Source organism: Salmo salar, chromosome ssa02 (genome assembly GCF_905237065.1).
Source record: "Salmo salar chromosome ssa02, Ssal_v3.1, whole genome shotgun sequence".
Taxonomy (NCBI): domain Eukaryota; kingdom Metazoa; phylum Chordata; class Actinopteri; order Salmoniformes; family Salmonidae; genus Salmo; species Salmo salar.
The window spans coordinates 69003109-69024277 of record NC_059443.1 but is presented as its reverse complement, the minus strand read 5'-3'; the positions used below and the strand labels follow the sequence as shown (position 1 = coordinate 69024277).

The 21169-nt window shown below is 39.4% G+C and overlaps 3 protein-coding genes across 9 annotated transcripts in view; all 3 read right to left on the bottom strand.

Annotated features, from left to right (window-relative positions):
- The window catches only part of LOC106591322 (zinc finger protein 271), a 518091-nt gene that overhangs the window by 53861 nt on the left and 443061 nt on the right, over positions 1-21169 (bottom strand). The gene's annotated exons all lie outside the window — the stretch shown is intronic.
- LOC106590954 (zinc finger protein 2) lies at positions 578-6017 on the bottom strand. Its single transcript, XM_014182130.2, is given in 4 exon segments — positions 578-982; positions 985-2525; positions 3997-4168; positions 5916-6017. Coding segments are annotated over 4 exon segments (1767 nt in total). The 5' UTR covers positions 5925-6017; the 3' UTR covers positions 578-937.
- LOC106596266 (zinc finger protein 239) lies at positions 11287-18152 on the bottom strand. Of its 7 annotated transcripts, XM_045708725.1 has the most exons (6): positions 18064-18152; positions 17715-17863; positions 17317-17385; positions 16136-16301; positions 14761-14892; positions 11287-11691 (listed from the first exon to the last, which is right to left on the bottom strand). In XM_045708725.1, the coding sequence occupies exons 2-6, from the start codon at positions 17721-17723 to the stop codon at positions 11594-11596; spliced, it is 474 nt and encodes a 157-aa protein (XP_045564681.1). In that variant the 5' UTR covers positions 17724-17863; positions 18064-18152; the 3' UTR covers positions 11287-11593. The 7 variants fall into 7 exon arrangements, with proteins under 7 accessions (XP_045564681.1, XP_014043049.2, XP_014043048.2 ...); XM_014187573.2 differs by lacking the exon at positions 11287-11691 and having other exon boundaries at positions 13493-14892; positions 16124-16301; XM_014187575.2 differs by lacking the exon at positions 11287-11691 and having other exon boundaries at positions 13493-14892.

Genomic DNA, 21169 nt, shown 5'->3' with positions numbered 1-21169 from the left:
GAGAGGTGGGCATTGGCGTGGTCAACGTCGCCATGTTTGTCTGTGCCGCGGTAGGGGCCATGGCCATGCCTGAGACGTTGTCATAAACTGGACTGAGACTCCCTGGAGAGGAGAAAAGACAGACAATATAAGCATACCTTGAGACTATTCCATTGGTTCCACTGTGAAAGGCAAGATTAATTGAGCACTGATGAAAAGATCTGAAAGAAAACAAATACATTTTGACATCAACTCACCTGTCCATTCCCTGCTGTGCTCCTTGTCAGATTTGGAGGCTTTCTTCATGTTTTTTGCACAAATAAATGAATCCGTCATTGAATAACAATCAAAATGATAAAGTGAAAGATAAGTCATACAAAAATGCTCACCTGAACCATATGAAGCCAGAGAGACAGAAGATGAGAACCACAACTACAATTCCTATAGCTGCATTCTTCTGTATGTCCCATCAGCTGCACTAAAACCTGGTAAAGGGTTTTCCAATAAAAATGTGCAGATCTTTTTGGAGAAAACGTATTCTACAAGAGGCCTCTGGTTGATATAAAAAACAACATTTAAATGAAGTGAGAAACAGATGTGGTTGAGCAGATAATGGATTTAATTTATTGATCTACTAAATACATGAATACACACCTAGTATTGTTGAAACATTATTCTATTATTACTTAAAGGATAATAGGAGGTAATGAAATAAGATACAGAACTCCTACTCCAAGACGCTTGATACATATGGATCTAGAGCTGCATATTATGCGACACTGGTTACCATGGTAATCAGACTTAGTAAACTGTTAGAGAATGGAAGATGGATAACTCTTTACAATATGTTTTCTATTGAAAATGTATTTAGGAATCTGGAACCGGTGCCAGAGAGGGAGATAAAAGATGACATGTTTGTGCTTTATGGTGTTTTTTCAGTGACCCTGAATGAGCAAAGCTATTTCCACATAGACAGGAAAAAGGTTTCTCTCCAGTGTGTGTGAGCTGGTGTGTAGTCAGGTGTCCTGATTGATTGAAACTCTTCCCACACTGATCACAGCCATAAGGTTTCTCTCCTGTATGTATGCGTTGGTGTTTAATCAGGTGATCTGATGTCCTGAAACTCTTCTCACACTGATCACAGCTATAAGGCTTCTCTCCTGTGTGTATGCGCTGGTGTGTAGTCAGGTGTACTGATTGATTGAAGCTCTTCCCACACTGATCACAGCTATAAGGCTTCTCTCCTGTGTGTATGCGCTGGTGTGCTGTTAGGTCTCCGGATTGACTGAAGCTCTTCCCACACAGATCACAGCTATAAGGCTTCTTTCCCGTGTGTATGCGTGTGTGTATAGTCAGGTGTCCTGAGTGATTGAAGCTCTTCCCACACTGATCACAGCTATAAGGCTTCTCTCCTGTGTGTAAGCGTTGGTGTTCACTCAGGGTACCTGAATGATTGAAGCTCTTCCCACACTGATCACAGCTATAAGGCTTCTCTCCTGTGTGTATGCGTTGGTGTCTAGTCAGGACTCCTGAGTGATTGAAGCTCTTCTCACACAGGTTACAGCTATAAGGCTTCTCTCCTGTGTGTATGCGTTGGTGTATAATCAGTTGTCCTAATTGATTGAAACTCTTCCCACACTGATCACAGTTATATGGCTTCTCCCCTGTGTGTATACGTTGGTGTGTCGTCAGGTTCCCTGAACGATTGAAGCTCTTTTCACACTGATCACAGCTATAAGGCTTCTCCCCTGTGTGTATGCGCTGGTGTGCAGTTAGGTCTCCTGATTGATTGAAGCTCTTCCCACACTGATCACAACTATAAGGCTTCTCTCCTGTGTGTATGCGTTGGTGTCTAGTCAGGTGTCCTAATTGATTAAAACTCTTCCCACACTGATCACAGCTATAAGGTTTCTCTCCTGTGTGTATGCGTTGGTGTATAGTCAGGTCTCCTGAGTGATTAAAGCTCTTCCCACACTGATCACAGCTATAAGGTTTCTCTCCTGTGTGTATGCGCTGGTGTACAGTCAGGGTGTAATCTCGAGTAAAACTCTTCCCACACTGATCACAGCTATAAGGCTTCTCTCCTGTGTGTATGCGTTGGTGTCTAGTCAGGGCTCCTGATTGATTGAAGCTCTTCCCACACTGATCACAGCTATAAGGCTTCTCTCCTGTGTGTTTGTGTGTAGTCTGGGCTCCTGATTGTTTGAAGCATTTCTCACAATCAAAGTAGGGGTAAGGCCTCTCCCCTGTATGAATTATCTGATGCGATTTTAAAGTTTTAGATGCAGCGAAACTCTTCCCACACTGAGAGCAGTGGAACGGTTTCTCTCCGGTGTGAATTTGCTCATGAATAGTCAAGTCTTGTTTAGCAAAATGTTTCCAACAGTCAGAGCAGCAGTGAAGTTTCTTCCCTATACCTCTATGCTGGTGTTTCTTGAGGTGTTCTGATCTGGAGAGACTCTTCTCTTTCTTGTCAGCATCATGTTGTTGAGGCTCCTCAGATGATAAGCCCTTCCCACTAAGAAAACAATGATTAGGGATGTCCCCTGTGAAACAAAGACATTGAATAGTTAGATTTTGCAAATATGGGTCCGTAAACCAATGTGTCCTTCCATGAAATTAAGGCCTTTTGCGTCCCTTTCATATTTTTCCAGTAGAAATTGTGCACCAGTATTACATTTTAAATCTGTTATTAAATAATATGAATAAAGACTTGATAAAGTGACAATTCTGAATTTTAAATTTCTGAAGTCCCTTCTTCAACCCTGTGTCACTTCTAGAAAGAATTTAACCCAACTAATAAAATAATTTCTCCAAGTTTAACCATCATTGAGTAAAGTTACAAGTGCAGAATAAAACAATTATTGTGAATCGTCAATTAGTATAAGAGTTTGATTTAAACGTTGACATGCTTTGAAATAACAATTTCCCTAATAAACCTTTTTACATGGACACATCTGAAATCAGGCTACCTGAAAATTGACAATCAAAATAAACGTTCTACCACAGCGACTATGTTAACTTTTTGAAGCAGTATAAAGTTTGTATGTGAAAACTATTTCTAAGCTGCATACTTTCAGTTTTTCCTGAACTCACAGGACTCGAGCAAAAGAAGTTAGCTTGCGCTGCTTGTGTTAGCACATGCACAGATTAAATACACTTCTATAACTCTGATTAAAGTGTTTACATGTCCTAATCATTCTCAAGATTGCTCAGAAAACCATGTGATTTTAAAGGCGTATCCTTACTTCGGTTATGACCTTACACCAATTAAGATAAGCAAAGTAAGGTGTTTACATGACTAATGCCATACTCAGCCTACTGCCATAACTAGTTTAATGTCAAATTATGAATGTGCATGTAAAGCCCTAGTTATTTGGTTAATTTGACAGTCATTTCTTAATATTATTTATTTCATTTAATTAGTGATTAATTTATATCTGTCCCTCTTTTAAGGTCAACCCATGTTTTAATATGGTGAAACTGTTCCCAAAATCTTTTAGGCAAAATAAACATTGAACATCAAATGGGAAAATTATAGAGTAAAAGCAGGTGAGCTGGTTCTAGTCTTTTTATCAATTCTCTGGTGTTTTTTGTAGAAAACTGAACAAGTGAACCATTTTACCCAGAAATTGGTATGGTAGAATATATATATATTTTTTAAGCTAGCATTCAATGTTAAACCCCTGTCATAAGCAACTTTGTGGCTAATTTAAAGGACTATTTTACCAATGTAAACTAGTGGTTTTGTTCTTTTCAGTAATCCCCTGTTACTTTATTTAGCACATTGGCACTTACTACAGTATGTATTTTCATATAACCTCTTGAGATGGGAAAACATGTTTTTATGAAGTTGAACATGTGCTCTTCATGAAAGAATGTTAAAATTAGGTGAAATCAAACGTTTTTTGGGGGGACCAAGTTACACTTCACAAAATTAGGTGGAACTACCAGATATTTAATCAATATATAATTAATCAATTGTTACATAAGCAGACTGTAGTCTAATCCACACACCATGGTTCTTACTTAATGAAATCATATCTCCATCTTCCTCTTCTCCTTCTCGTCTCTCAGTTCCACTCGGCCCCGGTGTTTTCCTACAGTCGACCAGAACCAGCAGTAAAGTACGGAGAGGCGGTGGACCTGGGGACTCCTGGAGTGTGGAGGGGGACGGACTAGCTTTGTCCTGTTGGCCACAAGAAGTTTACAGTTGATCATTAAACCAAATAGTGTATTAATTCAGTCTAAACCTCTGATTTGGGTGCATCCCTCGAATATCTCCTTTTACCTGAAATGTTCAATCGTTCACCACAACCCACAAATCTAAGAGCATTGGATTGGTGGGCATGGGCTAGCTTCCACCATATTTCTTATAACAGTCATTTCCTATCAAACAACGCGGAAGAGGAGAAGCAAGAGGGATAACTGGGCCCAAAATCTGGCTTCTGGCTTATTTGATCATATATACATTTTCGTAACGACTTGGTTGTTAGGAGTGTATTGGTAAAAGTAGGACACGTGACATCCCGGCAACTTTGAGGAAATAAAACACTTTGTATGGGAGTAGTGCCTGGTAGTCACTAGTTACCACAAACAAAGCCCATTTATACAACTGGTATTTTTTTCATTTTAACCTTAACCTTAAACATTAACTTTATGCATAACCCTAAATATAAAAAAAATACATTATAGACGTTTGACTTTGTGGCTGTGGTAACTAGTGAAAACACGCATATCTGCCCTCTCATTGGCTATAATGGTCCCACCTGATCTTGCTTCTTCCTGATTGCCTTCCAGCCGCGTTTCAAACTCGACAGCCCTCAGCCCTTGAATGACGTTTTACATCCGAGTGTACCTTAAATGTCCCTTGCCCAAGCGATGGAGACTGATGGTAGGAGAGGCAACGTCCTTGGTGGAAATCTTGAAGTTTAACTTAAAAACAACCAACCTAAAGCTATTAATGTAACGTTACCTAGTAAGCACTCCTGTCAAGGTAGCTAGCTACAGTTACCCATAGTTTGGTCATTTATTCCAATACATTTCAGAATTGCACTCATCACTACGAAACTAAGTCAATTTTCCAAAGCTAAAATCTATATATATATATATATATATATATATATATATATATATTATTTTTTATTTTTTTAGCAAGCTCGCTTCATATTTGCTAAGACGCCTTAAGTGCGGGTTGTTGATTCAATTTGACACTTTGCGGTCACAAGAGTTTGACATGTGACATGTACAATTTGCAATGAATTGTGGGTCATATCAACCCCGCAAGTGACCAAAGTTGTTCACTCTCTCCTTCAAGCTAAATCGAGGGTTAACGTTAGGGAATTGGACCTCCCTTAAGATGACAATCCGACATCCGGTTCGACGTGGATACCCCCGAGGGGAAACAACGTGTTTAGACTGCAGCCATTTATTTTCTTTGTTAGAACGGCCACTTGAACATCTGATCAAATAATGGCTAATGTGTAAGAAATCAGTGAAGGAATGTGAACATGTGCACACTTAGGGAGGAAGGAGAGAATTAGGTCATAGTCACATATTCCTAAACATGATTGTATGAACTGCCTTAATATTGCTGGACCCCAGGAAGAGCAGCTGCTGCCTTGGCAGCTAATGGGGATCCATAATAAATACAAAATATATAGTTGAAAGCTACTTTAAAAAAAAAAAAAACGTATTTAACTCAGTTAAGTACAAATTCTTATTTACTATGACGGCCTAGGAACAGTGGGTTAACTGCCTTGTTCAGGAACAGAACGACAGATGTTTACCTTGTCAGCTCCGGGATTCGGTTACTGGCCCAATGCTCTAACCCCTAGGCTACCTGCCGCCCCAATGTGGAGGTTTAAAGATGATGAAAACTAGGCCTAGACATGTTATACAACACAGCAGACCTATACTGTTAAAACCAGACTTACCCGATCCATTGTGGAAGCTACTGTTTCTTTGTATGATATGAAATGTTTTCAGCTACAACAGTACAGTTAAACTGCTTTGCTGTTGTCTTGTTCTCCTTTAAGGTTTTATGGCAGACTACACCTATTGGCGTATTGCCGCCACCTACTGTACGGCGAGTGAATGAAAAATAAAAATATCCATCCAAATGATTTCTGTCGTAGGTAAAGAATTCATGCAGAACTTCTCTCCATAATAGTGTCAAATCTTCATGAATTTGTTCCATTATAAATCTACTGATGTCTTGCCACAGATTATTTACATGAATACTATTAAAATAAGACAACACTGTTTCTGGGAGGTCATTACAAAAGGTACAATTTTAATGTATCTCCTTTTTTTACTTCTTCATTTAGTGGTTGGCAGGGTAATATTAGTGAATAATTGTATAATAAACTTCCTTAATTGTGTTAGTAAGTACGTATGTGTGAGACAACAGATATTATCAATAAAACGATTCCAATAAGGCATGACACAAGGTATATAGATAGATGTGTTGTTGAATGGACCAAAACAAAAACAAATCTTTACTACTGTTGAGTGAACAGCGGTAATCGAAGGTAGGTTCTGAGGGTCTTAACATGTTCCTGAATAATAAAGCAACACCTGAGGGAATGGAGACTAAAACAATTGTAAACTCTTCAGGCGTTATAGGGATCTTGTAAAGTGATAAGAATGAGTCATAATGAAGTTAAAGACCTTCTGCATTTACAAGTTGTCTCACCAATAGGATATTATTTCTGAACCAATATTCTAAAAACAAAGATTTATTGTTATACAATATTTTCTGATTATTCCAGATATAATATACGTGTGGAGAGAAATTATGCTTCTAAATGAAGGGCCATGACTAGAAAACCTGCCAATGAAAAGCGGAGCTTCACTGGAACGTTGTCAATAGCAAACCAACATGAAGTTAAGGCCACCAAAAGTAGAAACGACATGATGAGGAATTAAGTTCCACATAGAAGTAGGTCTTCTTATGAAGTGTTTTATCGAATTGATCTTAAAAGTATTATTTAAGGTAGGAATGTCCAGAAAATTCAGCCCACCCTACTCATAAGTGTTCAATGCAACAGTTTCCTAATGTGACGGGTATGGTTTCTCCACAGAAAGTTGAAAGCATCTGGTCTGTTGAAAGGGTTTTACATGGAACCCTAAAGAGTTCTACCTGGAACCAAAGAGGTTCTACCTGTAACCGAAAAGGGTTCTTCAAAGGGTTCTCCTATGGGGACAGCTGAAGAACCCTTTAAGTTTCTAGATAGCACCTTTTTTTCCGAAGTGTAGTGTTGTTACGCCCACTCCTCTACAACACTTCAACCTTCCAATAAATGATGTCGTGGAGCATCACCATGGTGATGATGATTTGTGAGACGCCATTGCATCGACAATCCACAATAGTGACTTAATGACATTTGGAGTTCCTGACATCATTTGTTTGGCTTCTAACTGTTAGAGAGGATGGCTGCATCTGAAATGTCACCTGACAGTATATAGGGAATTGGATGCCATTTCAAACACAGACCATGTGTAGGTCTATTCTAGTCTGGTGGATGAATGGTGTAATAGATTGCTCCTGAGTGGCATAGCGGTCTAAGGCACTGCACCTCGGTGCAAGAGTCGTCACTGTAGTCTCTGGTTTGAATCCAGGCTGCCTCACATCTGGCCGAGTCCCATAGGGCGGCATACAATTAGCCCAGGTTTAGCCAGGGTAGGCCGCCATTGTACATAAGAATTTGTTTTTAACTGACTTGCCCAGTTAAATAAAGGTTAAAAAATATATATTTAAAAAAGAAATGAACATGGTAATCTGCCTAGATACAATTATCACTTACTTGAATTGTTGTTACCCTTTTTATGAGCTTATAATATAAACACCCACATGAAAGTTACTGTCAGCACGGTGTAACAGCCATTTACAGCATTCTTTGTTCATTTTTCTTCCTCTTCCCCAGTCCATTTAAACTGTTCTTATTTATTTCCCATGTTCTTCACCCGAGTACCCCCTAGTGGCTGGAAAACAACTGTATTAAGCCTCTTACAGTTAATCCTGTGACCTCTGAACTTTTATAGAACGTGCTGCCTCAAACATGCCCGTGTTGTACTACCATTTTTTTAATTAGTAAAATAAAACCTAAAATACTACAAATGGACTCAAAAGAACAAAAGTGTGGATTGTAAATGGAGTAGCCATGCACCTGTCACGAAGAACATACAGAACTATCGCAGAGGATATCAGCCAAGAGAACCGTAGCGATGGAAAATGGCTACTATGCAAGGCAGACAAGTGGACGAGTACAAAGAATTGCGGGAGGATTTTGAAAGATATCTTGAGCTTTTGGAGCTATGGATGTTTGCAAATGACGTTAAAGACGACAAGAATGTCAGTGTGTTTCTTTCTGTGATCGGTGTAGAAACATATGGACTATAAAGAGACTGATCACACCTGATACACCAAGTACTTTGCAGTATGAGGAACTGAAGCTAGTGTTGCTAGCTCACTACAAACCAAAACCTGTGGTGATTGCGGAGGGATTTCATTTGAAAAAACGTAACCAGAAGGAAGGAGAGTATGTGTCTGATTATGCGATGGCTTTGCGATAGCTGTCAGCTAATTGTGTTTTGGTCCATATCTAGGAAAGGCATTGAGAGATCAGTTTGTAAGTGGACTGTGCTCTGAAGCTTTACAGCACAAGATGCTAGCAGAGAAGGATCTAACATTCAGAAAGGCATGTGAGATGGCATTGTCAATGGAGTTAGCTTCCATGAACACCAGGGATATTTCAGAGTAAGCAAAAGAGGCTCAATCAGTAAATGCAGTGAATAAAAATGCTAAAACATTTCCCAGGAGAGGAAAAGGACAGTTCAAGGGCAGAAATGACAATGAAAAAAAAACAGTAGAAAAAAAATGACACAAGGCAAGAGAATTCTGGTCAGCAACCATGCTACAGGTGCAGAGGAAAACATTCTGCTCGTGGTTGCAGATTCAAAAATGAGAAATGCATGTCTGTTCTAAAGTTGGACACATTGCCTCTGCATGTAGGAACCGCAGAGCAGGACAGACAAAGTATGTTGTTGCTGCTGAGAGCAATGGAAAGAGTAAGGAGGATGATTCAGAGTTTTTTGGGGTGTATACAGTTTACACTTCTTCCAATGGGACAAGGGCATTACAATAAATGTCACATTGGATGTAAAGGATTTGGACATGCAGTTAGACACAGAGACCGCTGTCTCTCTGGTCTCGGAACTGTGTTACCATGATGCTCTGACTCACCTGCCGTTAAATAGAACGCAGTGATAAAATTCCTTTGCTGGGTGAGAACATTCCTTTGCTGGGTGAGAATATTCCTTTGCTGGGTGAGAACATTCCTTTGTGAGGTGAGAACATTCCTTTGCGAGGTGAGAACATTCCTTTGCGAGGTAAGAACATTCCTTTACGAGGTGATAATCGATGGTGAATCAAAGTGGTTGGAAGTTTTTCACATAACTTCAATGACATCAACGAACTTCATCGAAAACCTGCGCAGGCTGTTTGCAGCCTATGGATTGTGCAAAGAAATTGTCTCTGATCTCTTCTGATTTCAAACAATTCCTACAAAACAACGGAATCGAGCAGACCCTTCCTGCTTACCATCCTGCCTCGAATGGTGCAGCAGAAAGGTCAGTCCAGATAGTAAAGCGAGCTCTGATTAAAAAAAAAACGTTTGAGGACAACAGACAATCTACTGTCTTTCTCAAGCATCGCTGAGCCAATGTTCCGCAGTACCCCCCACAGAGTCACATGTCGGACCCCTGCTGAGCTCTTCCTGAAGCGCCAGATCCGAGCACGCTTCAACCTACTCCGACCTGACTTAGCTAAAACAGTGGAAGAAAAACATGTCAAGCAAAATAAACACCATGACCATGGTGGACTACACCGTCGAGTTTTCCAGGAGGAAGAACAAGTTCGACAGGGAAAGAGAAATGGATTCAGGCGACAGTAATCTGGAGACTGGGACCTGTGACTTACCTCATTCAGGACGGAAAGAGAAAACGTTCAAATCTCTGTATAGATGTATTGTTAGAATTCATTAAATAAAGCTGATTATATTGTGTTATTTAATACATGGAGCTTACTAAGTGAAATCAAGCCCAGCATATTTTTGTTTAAAAAGGGATGGTTTAACCGAAAATCCTTTTCATGATATTGATTTTACAAAACATTTTACTAAAAATCAAAACAATTACAATGTTAATTGCATGCCCGATTCGAACTTGAGATATGTTGACGTAACATGGACTTAAGTCAATAAAACATGGACATTAGGCAATATTTTGGGACTTAAGTCGATGTTAAGTCCTCAAGTCTGAATAGGGTCCGAAGTGTGGGTGTATAGTCTTGTACATTAATGAAGTTACAGAAATTATTTCCCAGTTTGTTGTGCCATGACCCCTGACACTTTACAACATTATGGGCAACAGTTTCCTCTCACTAAAACACACACAAAGAGCTACAAATAACCTGCACAATGATGAGTTTGGTATATTATCTTGTTCCCTTTCAGATATACAAAGCAACGTTTTTAGCCACAGCTCAGTCTCGAGCCATGAGCCCACGACCCATGTAAAAATTGTCCAAGCCCTATAGTATACTATATTAAACCCTATAGTAGACCCTATAGTATACTGTATTAAACCCTATAGTAGACCCTATAGTATACTATATTAAACCCTATAGTAGACCCTATAGTACACTATATTAAACCCTATAGTCGAGCATAGTAGACCCTATAGTATACTTTATTAAACCCTATAGTAGAGCCTATAGTGTGTTATTACCTTAAAAATGTAAGTGCAGTATGCCTGTCCATAATGCAACTTTGATTGAATCATCTTGTGTTCAGGTCTTCTGGTGTTCAGAGTGCATCCAAAATGGCAACTATTCCCTACATAGTGCACTAGAGGGAACAAGGTACCATTTGGAACGTATCACAGAACAATGAGACAGATATTTCACCGGATGTAGAAATGTGAAGCATCCGCTTGGCGTTTCCAAATATGGTAGTGAGAGGAAGCCCATCCTGAATTCAGGTCTTGTTGTGTTCAAGTCTGTTGATTGTGGTGTTCTTGGTTCGGGGTTTGTTGACTGTTCTATATAGCACAGAGGGGTCCTCCCAAGCTTCTTGTGCCGGAGGTCTGTTATTTCTTAATTTTTATTTAACCTTTATTTAACTAGACAAGTCAGTTAAGAACAAATTCTTATTTACAATGACGGCCTACCCCGGACGACGTTGGTGCAATTGTGTGCCGCTCTATGGGACTCCCAATGACGGCCGGATGTGATACAGCCTGGATGAAAGGAGATGCAACATGTCATCATTAATCTTCACTTCTGGGGTCTCATTTTAAGTAATCATGTAGATGTTAATACATTTAAACCAACCAACTGCTGGTCTGCATAACATAGAAGTGTTGTATGCATTCCTAACTGTCAGCACAAGTACCATGTAAATGAAAGATTCTCTGAGACGTAATGGCTTGACTTGCTCACCGGGTGGCAGCACTGGGGCGGTTGAATTTCACAACATCATACTGGACATCCTCATCCTCTTTCTTGGGTTGGTGCAGTTGGACAGTGGAGTACAGAGGCACTTCCTGGTTATTAAGAGAGGTGGACAGTGAACATCACCCTGCTCATCTGTGCTGCAGTAGGGGCCATGGCCATGCCTGAGATGTTGTCATACACTGGACTGAGTCTCCCTGGAGGAGAAAAGACAGACAATATAAGCATTGGGACTATTCCATTGGTTCCATTGTGCCAGGCAAGATTAATCGAGCACTGTTAAAAGATCTGAAAGAAAACAAATACTTTTCCACCTCAACTCACCTGTCCATTCCCTGCTATGTCCCTTGTCAGATTTGGAGGCTTTCTTCATGTTTTTTACACAAATTAATGAATCAGTCATTGAATAACAATAACGTCAATAACAATCAAAATGATAAAGTGGAAGATAAGTCTTAGAAAGATGGTCACCTGAACCACATGAAGACAGAGGGTGAGAATCCCAACTACAATTCCTATAGCTGCATTGTTCTGTATGTCCCATCAGCTGCACTAAAACCTGGTAAAGGGTTTTACAATAAATATGTCTAGATCTTTTTGGAGAAAACTTATTCTAGAAGAGGGCTCTGGTCCATGTAAAAAACAACACTTAAATGAAGTGAGAAGCAGATGTGGTTGAGCAGATAATGGATTTAATGTACTGATCTACTGTGTCATGACGTTGGCCTGTGGGTAAGGTTTATGACCCCCCCATAAATACCTTTCTCCCTTCCCCTCTCTTTCTGACCCTACTGAAGGACTGCTGAATAGCCTGTGTTAAATATAGAGAGTCTGGGAACATAAACAAATGGGGAAAGGAACCATATTTTGGTAATAAAACCAGTTGGAAATATGCTTTGGAACGTAATGAGTATGTATGTAAAGTTCGTTGTCATCTGAGACATTATGACTGATGACAGGACGACATAAACTGTACCTGGGAAAGTATACACCCTCTAGTTATCAGAGTCACATGGAATTGTTATGCAATTGAAATGTTTGATATTGAAATTGTTTGTTAGGAGATTAAATGTAATTTTAGCTTCCAAATGAGAGAATTGGGTTTTCATAAGGAAAGTGCCCTGCTTGATCAGTGGCCCACCCCTGTGAAGAGACAGGGGTTATAAACGATGAAACACATCCTTCCCCCTCTCCACTATATAAGCCCTTGATGAAAAGATAACCACATGTTCCAGTTCGTGAGGTCTGCAGCCTCTACGTTAGAACGACACACGTCAAGTACAGAACTAAGCCAACCTCGCCGTGAGCTTTGGTGGCGAATGGTATGAACTTTGAGCTTATTCACTACAGAAGTGATACTTCCTAGCCGTTGAGTTAGCAGCGGCCACTGTAGACGTGGGCTAGGAAAGGACGGACGACGGACCCAGTCTAACAAACAGACGAAGATACCACCACGTATCCAATTTACCACCAGAGACATTCTTCCGAGGACAGGAAGATCTGTTGGCCAACCTGGCCAGCATCTACGACCAATATACCGAAGCGCAGCTCAGAGTAAATATTTATTGCATTTTCTTTTTCCAAATGGGCAGTAATTTAGTAATACATAAGATAATGTATTTACGATAGCATAGCTGCTGTTTCTTTGTTCCTAAGTCTTCCCGCTCTTTCATTCAAGCCCAACCCCCTTTCCTTTGTGTAACCAGCCATCATACAGGTTCCGTCCACCAGGGACGTTTTCTGTATGACATCATTTGTATTCTGTGTGATTAGTTTAGGTATTTAGTAAATAAATAATTAAACCCAATTTTGTATTGCTGATTCAACTTGTTAGCCAGGGTTCGTGAAGGTAGCCAAGAATTTACAACTTTCATTATGAGACTGAAAATAAGATAAGGGTTAATATTGACTGCTATCGATGTAAAATATTACTAAGTATTTTAAGAGTTTATTCGGAAGATAACGGCTCTATAAACGTTCTTCCGTGGTGCCCCGACTTTCTAGTTAATTACATTTACATGATTAGCTTAATCAGGTAATATTAATTACAGAGAAAGAATTTTATAGGTTAGCATGTCATATCACTTAATCCGGCATAGCCAAAGACACGACAACTGCATACATGAATACACACCTAGTATTGTTGAAACATTATTACACAATGGATAATAAGAATTATTTAAATAAGATACAGCTCTGAACACCCCCACCCACCTCAACATCCCCCTCTACACACAAATGGCTTAATGATGACATTAAGCCATTTAGATCAAAATGAGAATACATGGACAGAGGACCTGATCCTAGATTAGCACTCCTACTCCAACACACCTGATACATATGGATCCAGAGTTGCATATTATGCTATACAGGTTACCATGGTTATCAGCCTTAGTAAACTGATAGAGAATGGGAGTTGGATGACTCTTTACAAGATGTTTTCTATTGAAACATAATTTAGGGATCTGGAACCAGTGCCAGAGAGGAGGGAGATGAAGGATGACATGTTTGTGCATTCTGGTGATTTTTCAGTGATGCTGAATGAGCAAAGCTCTTTCCACATAGACAGGAGTAAGGCTTCTCTCCTGTGTGTATTCGCTGGTGTGTTGTCAGGTTGAAATCTAGAGCAAAACTCTTTCCACACTGATCACAGCTATAAGATTTCTCTCCTGTGTGTATTCGCTGGTGTCTAGTCAGGTGTACTGATTGATTGAAGCTCTTCCCACACTGATCACAGCTATAAGGCTTCTCTCCTGTGTGTATGCGTTGGTGTGTAGTCAGGTCTCCTGACTGATTGAAGCTCCTCCCACACTGATCACAGCTATAAGGCTTCTCTCCTGTGTGTATGCGTTTGTGTCTAGTCAGGTCTCCTGAATGACTGAAGCTCTTCCCACACTGATCACAGCTATAAGGCTTCTCTCCTGTGTGTATGCGTTGGTGTGCAGTCAGGGTGGAATCTCGAGCGAAACTATTCCCACACTGATCACAGCTATAAGGCTTCTCTCCTGTGTGTATGCGTTGGTGTGTAGTCAGGGCTCCTAATTTATTGAAGCATTTCCCACAATCAAAGCAGGGGTAAGGGCTCTCCCCAGTATGAATTCTCTGATGAGATTTTAAGGTTTTAGATGCAGAAAAACCCTTCCCACACTGAGAGCAGTGGTACGGTTTCACACCGGTGTGAATCCGCTGGTGAAATATAAACTCCTTCTGTTTAGCAAAACTATTCCCACAGTCAGAGCAGCAGTGGTGAGGTTTCTTCCCTATACCTCTATGCTGGTGTTTCTTGAGGTGTTCTGATCTGGAGAGACTCTTCTCTTTCTTGTCAGCATCATGACGTTGTTGAGGCTCCCCAGATGATAAGCCCCTCCCACTAAGAGTGCAACGATTAGGGATGTCCCCTGTGAAACAAAGACATTGAGTACTTAGGTTTTGCGAATATGGGTCCATAAACAGATTGGTCATTCCATGAAATGAATGCCCTTTGCGACCCGTTGATATGTTTCCAGTAGAAATTGTGCACCAATATTCAATTTTAAATATCTGTTATATTAAAATAATGCCCTTTAATACTGAACACATGGAGAATTCGACTAATCAGATTTTTATTATGACTAAAGACTTTCTAAAGTGACAAGTTTCTGCATTTTGACAAGTCCCTCTGTCAACCCTGTGTAACTTTTAGAAAGATTTTAACCCACCTAATACAATCATTTCTCTAAGTTTTACCATCATTGAGTAAAGTTACAAGCGCAGAATAACACAATTATTGTGAACAGTCAAATAGTATAAGGAGTTTGATTTAAATGTTGACATGCTTTGAAATAACAATTTCCCTAATAAACCTGTTTATATGGACACATCTGAAATCAGGCTACCTGATGGGAGTTTGCTGATAATGGCCAATCGAAATAAACTTTCTACCACAGCGACCATGTTATTTTTTTTAAGCATATTTAATTCTGAGTTCTGACAAATTTAGTTTGTATGTGAAAACTATGTCTAAGATGCGTACTTCGTTTTTCCTGAACTCACTGCACTCGAGCAAAAGAAGTTAGCTTGCGCTGCTTGTGTTAGCACATGCACAGATTAAATACACCTCTATAACTCTGATTAAAGTGTTTACATGTCCTAATCATTCTAAAGATTGTTCAGAAAACCAGGTGTTTTTAAAGGTGTATCCTTACTTCGGTTATGACCTCACACCAATTAAGATCAGCAGAGTAAGGTGTTTACATGAGTAATGCCATACTCAGTCTACTGCCATAATCAGTTTAATAGGAAATGATTAGTGTGCATGTAAAGCCCTAGATATTTGGTTACTTTGACAGTCATTTCTAAACATTATTTATTTCATGTAATTACTGATTCATTTACGTCTGTCCCTCATTTTAAGGTCAACCCTGTTACATGACCTGAACACTTGTTTTAGTATGGTGAAACTGTTTCTACATGTTTTGTAGCAAAATGCTTTTTTATGAAGTTGAACATGTGCTCTTTATGACAGAATGTTAAAATTAGTTGAAATAAAAAAAAACTTTTCACAATTGGGTGGAACGACCAGATATTTTAATCAATATATAATTAATCAATTCACTGTTACAGAAGCAGACTGTAGTCTAATCTACACACCATGGTTCTTACTTAATGAAAACAAATCTCCATCTTCCTTATCTTCTCCTCCTCCTCTCTTAGTTCCACTCTGCCCCGGTGTTTTCCTGCAGTCAACCAGACCCAGCAGTAAAGCAGTACTGGGAGACGTTTGACCTGGGGACTCCGGGAGGGTAGAGGGGAACGGGCTAGCTTTGTCCTGTTGGACGTAATAAATATTAAACATCAATAAACCAAATGTTGTATTCATTTAGTCTGAACCGCTGATTGATTTGGGTGAATCCTTAGAATAGCTCCTTTTTCCTCAAATGTCCAATCGTTCACTACTTCCCACTAATCTAATAGCATTGGGTTGGTGGAGGAATGGGCTAGTCAGAGTTTCCACCATATTTATCATACCAGTCATTTCCTTTCAAACAGCGAGGAAGAGGCAAAGAGAGAGGGATAACTGGGCCCAAAATCTGGCTTCTGCCTTATTTGATCAAATTAAAATTTCTTAACGATTAGGTTGTTAGGAGTGTATTGATAAAAGTAGGACACTTTATATGGGAGTAGTGCCTGGTCGTCACTAGTAACCGCAAAGTCAAACCACGCCCATTTCTACCATTGTCCTTATTAACAACACTTCTAACTTTATGCCTAATAATGGTCCCATCTGATCTTATTGTGAATTTTCCAGTACCTATGTGGTAATGATTTATTTCAGAAGGAGCCAGCAAAACTAGTGCACTCTATATGTGCTCTGGGTCATTAGACACCATTAGACATGCACCTGTCTGGGGGTTTGACACGACTGGTTATTCCTGTAACTGTGTTATGGCCAACTATGTACTGTTGCTATGGTTACACCTCTTGGGTATTTTCCAGAACAGGGGTGTCCCTTTCAGATGATTTAGCAGGATGACATGTATGGTTATTCCTGTAGAGTGCCGAGGTCTGTTACTATGGTCCTACATGCACGAACCTGGCTTAAGGCGAGTGAAGGTCTATTTTTGTCTATTTCTGTGGCTCTACGGGTTCCATGCCCTAATATGAAGGCAATATCATAACGGTGACTAAATGCCAGAGGGGATGAGCCATTAAGAGGAGTTACTGTGAGTGTGACCTGAGGAGGACAAATGTATAAAACGTGTGTGCCAAGACTGGAAGGCAGTTGAATTCATGAACCAGCTCGGCTTTTATTATGAAGTAATAAAAAGTGTATTTCAACTCACATAATCCGGTATTTGTGAAATATGATTGACCAAATATTTCCACGACAATCTTGCCTCTCTTCCGATTGCCTTCCGTTTTTGAAGAAATATATATTCTTTGTTAGAGCAGTCACTTGAGTATTTGGTCAAATAATGGATAATGTGTTCGAAATCCGTGAAGGACTATGAACACTTTGTGAGGAAGGAGAGATAATTAGGTCATAGCCACAGATTCCTAAACATGATATAGTAGTAGGCTACTTTGTTGAAAAAAAATCCAAACAAGTTTTACCGTTATGTTTTTTTTTTGTCCAGCCGTTTAAAACCAACACAGGAATGTGGAGGATCAAAGATGATGAAAACTAGGCCTAGACATTTTATACAACACAGCAGGCATATAATGTTAAAACCAGACTTACCCGATCCATTGTGGAAGCTATTGCTTCTTTGTAGGATATGAAACGTTGTAGCCTACAGTACAGTCAGACTACTTTGTTGTAGTGTTCAGATAATGACAAGGGAGTTGCGGAGAGAAAATTCGATTCTCAAGGCTGCAACTGATGCGCCCCTAGACCAGAGAAATCAAACATCTATTTAAATATCGTAATTAAGTTAGCAAAATTAAACGTCTCAAGTAGCCTACAATTACTTCAGAAAGTTCCTGGATAACATTTTGCGTGATCTATAAAAGTCGAGTAATGTCAAGAAAATGTTCAACAACACCCCCTTTCACTAATAATACTATTGTCTACTATCGTCTATTTTTACCTGGCAGCCACTTAGAACACATGCGCAAAGAGGGAGTATCTCAACAGGCCGATCTCTAGTGAGGGAGTGTCTGGGAATGACTTGTTCTGGTCTTTCGCTGGTGATATAATGGCAGCTGCTGTACCCTCCCAGCACAGATAGGACAAAGAGCTATGTATGCAAGTCACTGCAATAAGTGCATCAAACCTAATTCACAAGTAATTATCTTGTCAAAAATCAACGTACGTCCAGTTGTGGAGAAAGTACCCAAGTGTCATATTTAAGTAAAAGTGAAAATACCATAATAGAAAATTAAGTGTCACCCAATAAAATTCTACTTGACTCAAAGTCTAAAAGTATTTGGTTTTAAATATACTTAAGTATCAAAAGTAAACGTAATTGCTCAAATATACTTAAGAATTTAAAGTAAAAGTATGAATAATTAAAATGTCCTTAAACTAAGCAAATCAGACGGCAAAATGTTCTTGTTTTTTTAAATTTACAGATAGGCAGGGGCACACTCCAACACTCAGACATCATTTACAAAAAAAACATTTGTGTTTAGTGAGTCCGCAAGATCAGAGGCAGGGGATGTCCAGGGATGTTCTCTTGATAACTGTGTGAATTGAACCATTTTCGGTCCTGCTATGCATTCAAAATGTAACAAGTACTTTTGGGTGTCAGGGAAAATGTATGGAGTAAAAAGAACATACTTTTCTTTAGGAATGTAGTGAAGTAAAAGTAAAAGTAGTCAAATGTATACATAGTAAAGTACAGATACCCCCCCAAAACTATTTAAGTAGTACTTTAAAGTATTTTTACTTAAGTATTTTACAACGCTGCGTAAGTCTTTCTTCTAAACTAAACTACAGCCACATGTACTGTATTTATAACTAACTCACTTATGTCTATGTATATAACTTGTATACAATAAAATAAAGATGTTATTTCAAAATAACAATAAACATAATGCTTTATAGCTACAATAAAGCTAATGTTAACTAGCTAATGACAAGCTCATCTCTGCTGCCTGAATGCTTTTACGTTTCTCTCGTCTGTTTTTCTTTTTTGCTGTTAGCCAACACATGGACAAGCAGTAGCCTACTGCAGTAGTCAGACTACACAAATTACCAACATTTTATTTTTACACTGCACAAATGATTGAGAACAGTGAGCACTCGAATACTAGCTAACTAACGATCTGTATGCTGACTACAGGTTTAACTAACGTTAGCTGATTGGAACATTGACACTGTCTGTGCAGGGGCGGAAATCCCGGGGGGGACGGGGGGGACACGACCACCCCATCCTGGGGAAAATATGATTTGTCCCCCCCAATATATCACTGAAACATAACTATGTAATTTTAATAATATGAATAATATGCAATGAAAGCAATTGTGCTGATTATAGACACTTAATAGCGCGTTTTTAAGTTTCAAAAGATTGCGACCCCCCACCCTTTGCCTCACAATGGTTTGATCCACTGCCAGGTCCTTAGTTGGCAAGGTAACAGAGGGGTCGTATCTACTGTCTGAAAGGCACTCAATGAACGTAACTGACGTGAGGTTAATCCAGTCAATCGCGCACACACACTAGCTGAATATGCAGAGCTAGCGCGCAAATATTAACTATTAAGCTAGCTAGTACCTATTCCATTTATGTGGCCTCATAAAAAGATGGAATCTTTGCTATCGTCAATTTATTCCAAGATCAGCATGCAGATGATGTAAATTAGTGCTTCAAAGTTCCTGTGATAAGGTTAGCGATAAACTGAAGTCCAAACTGAACAGAACTACACTCTCTTCTACCATTGTCTTAAATATATTTAATGGTCTCGTTACAAAAGCTAAATTGTTGCAAGGGAACTTTTATTTATTTATTTTATTTCACCTTTATTTAACCTGGGTAGCAAAGATTATAGCAAACACCACTGAAACGGAATTGGTGCTCGCTAGCTTTGCAAATTCAGCTATTGTTGGAAGCCAGCCAATATGAAACAAACTATTAAAATTACAAAAGGTTGCAGCATATGTTGTGTAAATGGTGAACTCATACAGCTGTCAACTCTTGTCATTTTAATCCGTTTCACATTTGCTAGCTACCTTTTAGATCGAAGCCCAAATAGAATGATAAAAGATAAGATGATAGAAGCCCATCTCTTACTGTAAATAACCTACACACTGTGTGTGTGTGTAGCCAGCCAGCCAGCCAGGTAGAAAAAGACTAGTTGATAAAATGTTCATAAGAAAGAAATTAAATTCTAATGGAAATGTTTCACAATTATGTCATTAGGCAGAGCAGGCAACAGATGGCACACAGACAGCAGAGTTGGGGACAGATATGCAGGGACAGACTGGCAGAGACAGGGAGTCTCAGGTAAGTTTGTTGAGTCTTTGGCAACATTATGAAAGGTTCTCAATTTTTTGGACTTGTAAAATAGGAACATAATTGGAAAATGCCATGGATTTCCCCACTCTCAACTTAAACTGGTGACTGAACTAAGATTTGTTAAAGGCAATGGTATTGCTGTTGTGATTAGTTGTGTAGTTTTGGGTACCGGTAGTTAGGAGTACGGCAAACACCTTATCTTGTTATGGATAGGGGGCAGTATTTTCACGGCCGGATAAAAAACGTACCCGATTTAATCTGATTTTTACTCCTGCCCAGAAACTAGAATATGCATATAATTATTAGTTTTGGATAGAAAACACTCCAACGTTTCTAAAACTGTTTGAATGGTGTCTGTGAGTATAACAGAACTCATTTGGCAGGCCAAAACCTGAGAAGACTCCAAACACGAAGCGCACTCTCTGACCATTTCTTGGCCTTCTTGATCATCTCTATCCAAAACATGGGATCTCTGCTGTAACGTGACATTTTCTAACGCTCCCATAGGCTCTCAGAAGGCGCCAGAACGTTGAATGATGACTTTGCAGGCCATGGCTGAAAAACAGTAGCGCATTTGGTAAGTGGTCGATCTGAGAACAATGAGACTGGAGCGTGCGTGCACGAGACGACTCCATGTTTTCATTTTCAGTCTTTGAACGAAAACAACGACTCCCGGTCGGAATATTATCGCTTTTTTACGAGAAAAATCGCATAAAAATTATTTTAAACAGCGTTT

What these genes read in the sequence shown, in the direction of transcription:
- LOC106596266 (XM_014187573.2), bottom strand. An exon ending in TTTCACAAATACCGGATTAT is followed by an intron (nt 16,302 to 17,316) that starts GTGAGTTGAAAT and finishes TACGTCCAACAG; the next exon opens with GACAAAGCTAGCCCGTTCCC. An exon ending in TTCATTAAGTAAGAACCATG is followed by an intron (nt 14,893 to 16,123) that starts GTGTGTAGATTA and finishes TTTGTTTCACAG; the next exon opens with GGGACATCCCTAATCGTTGC.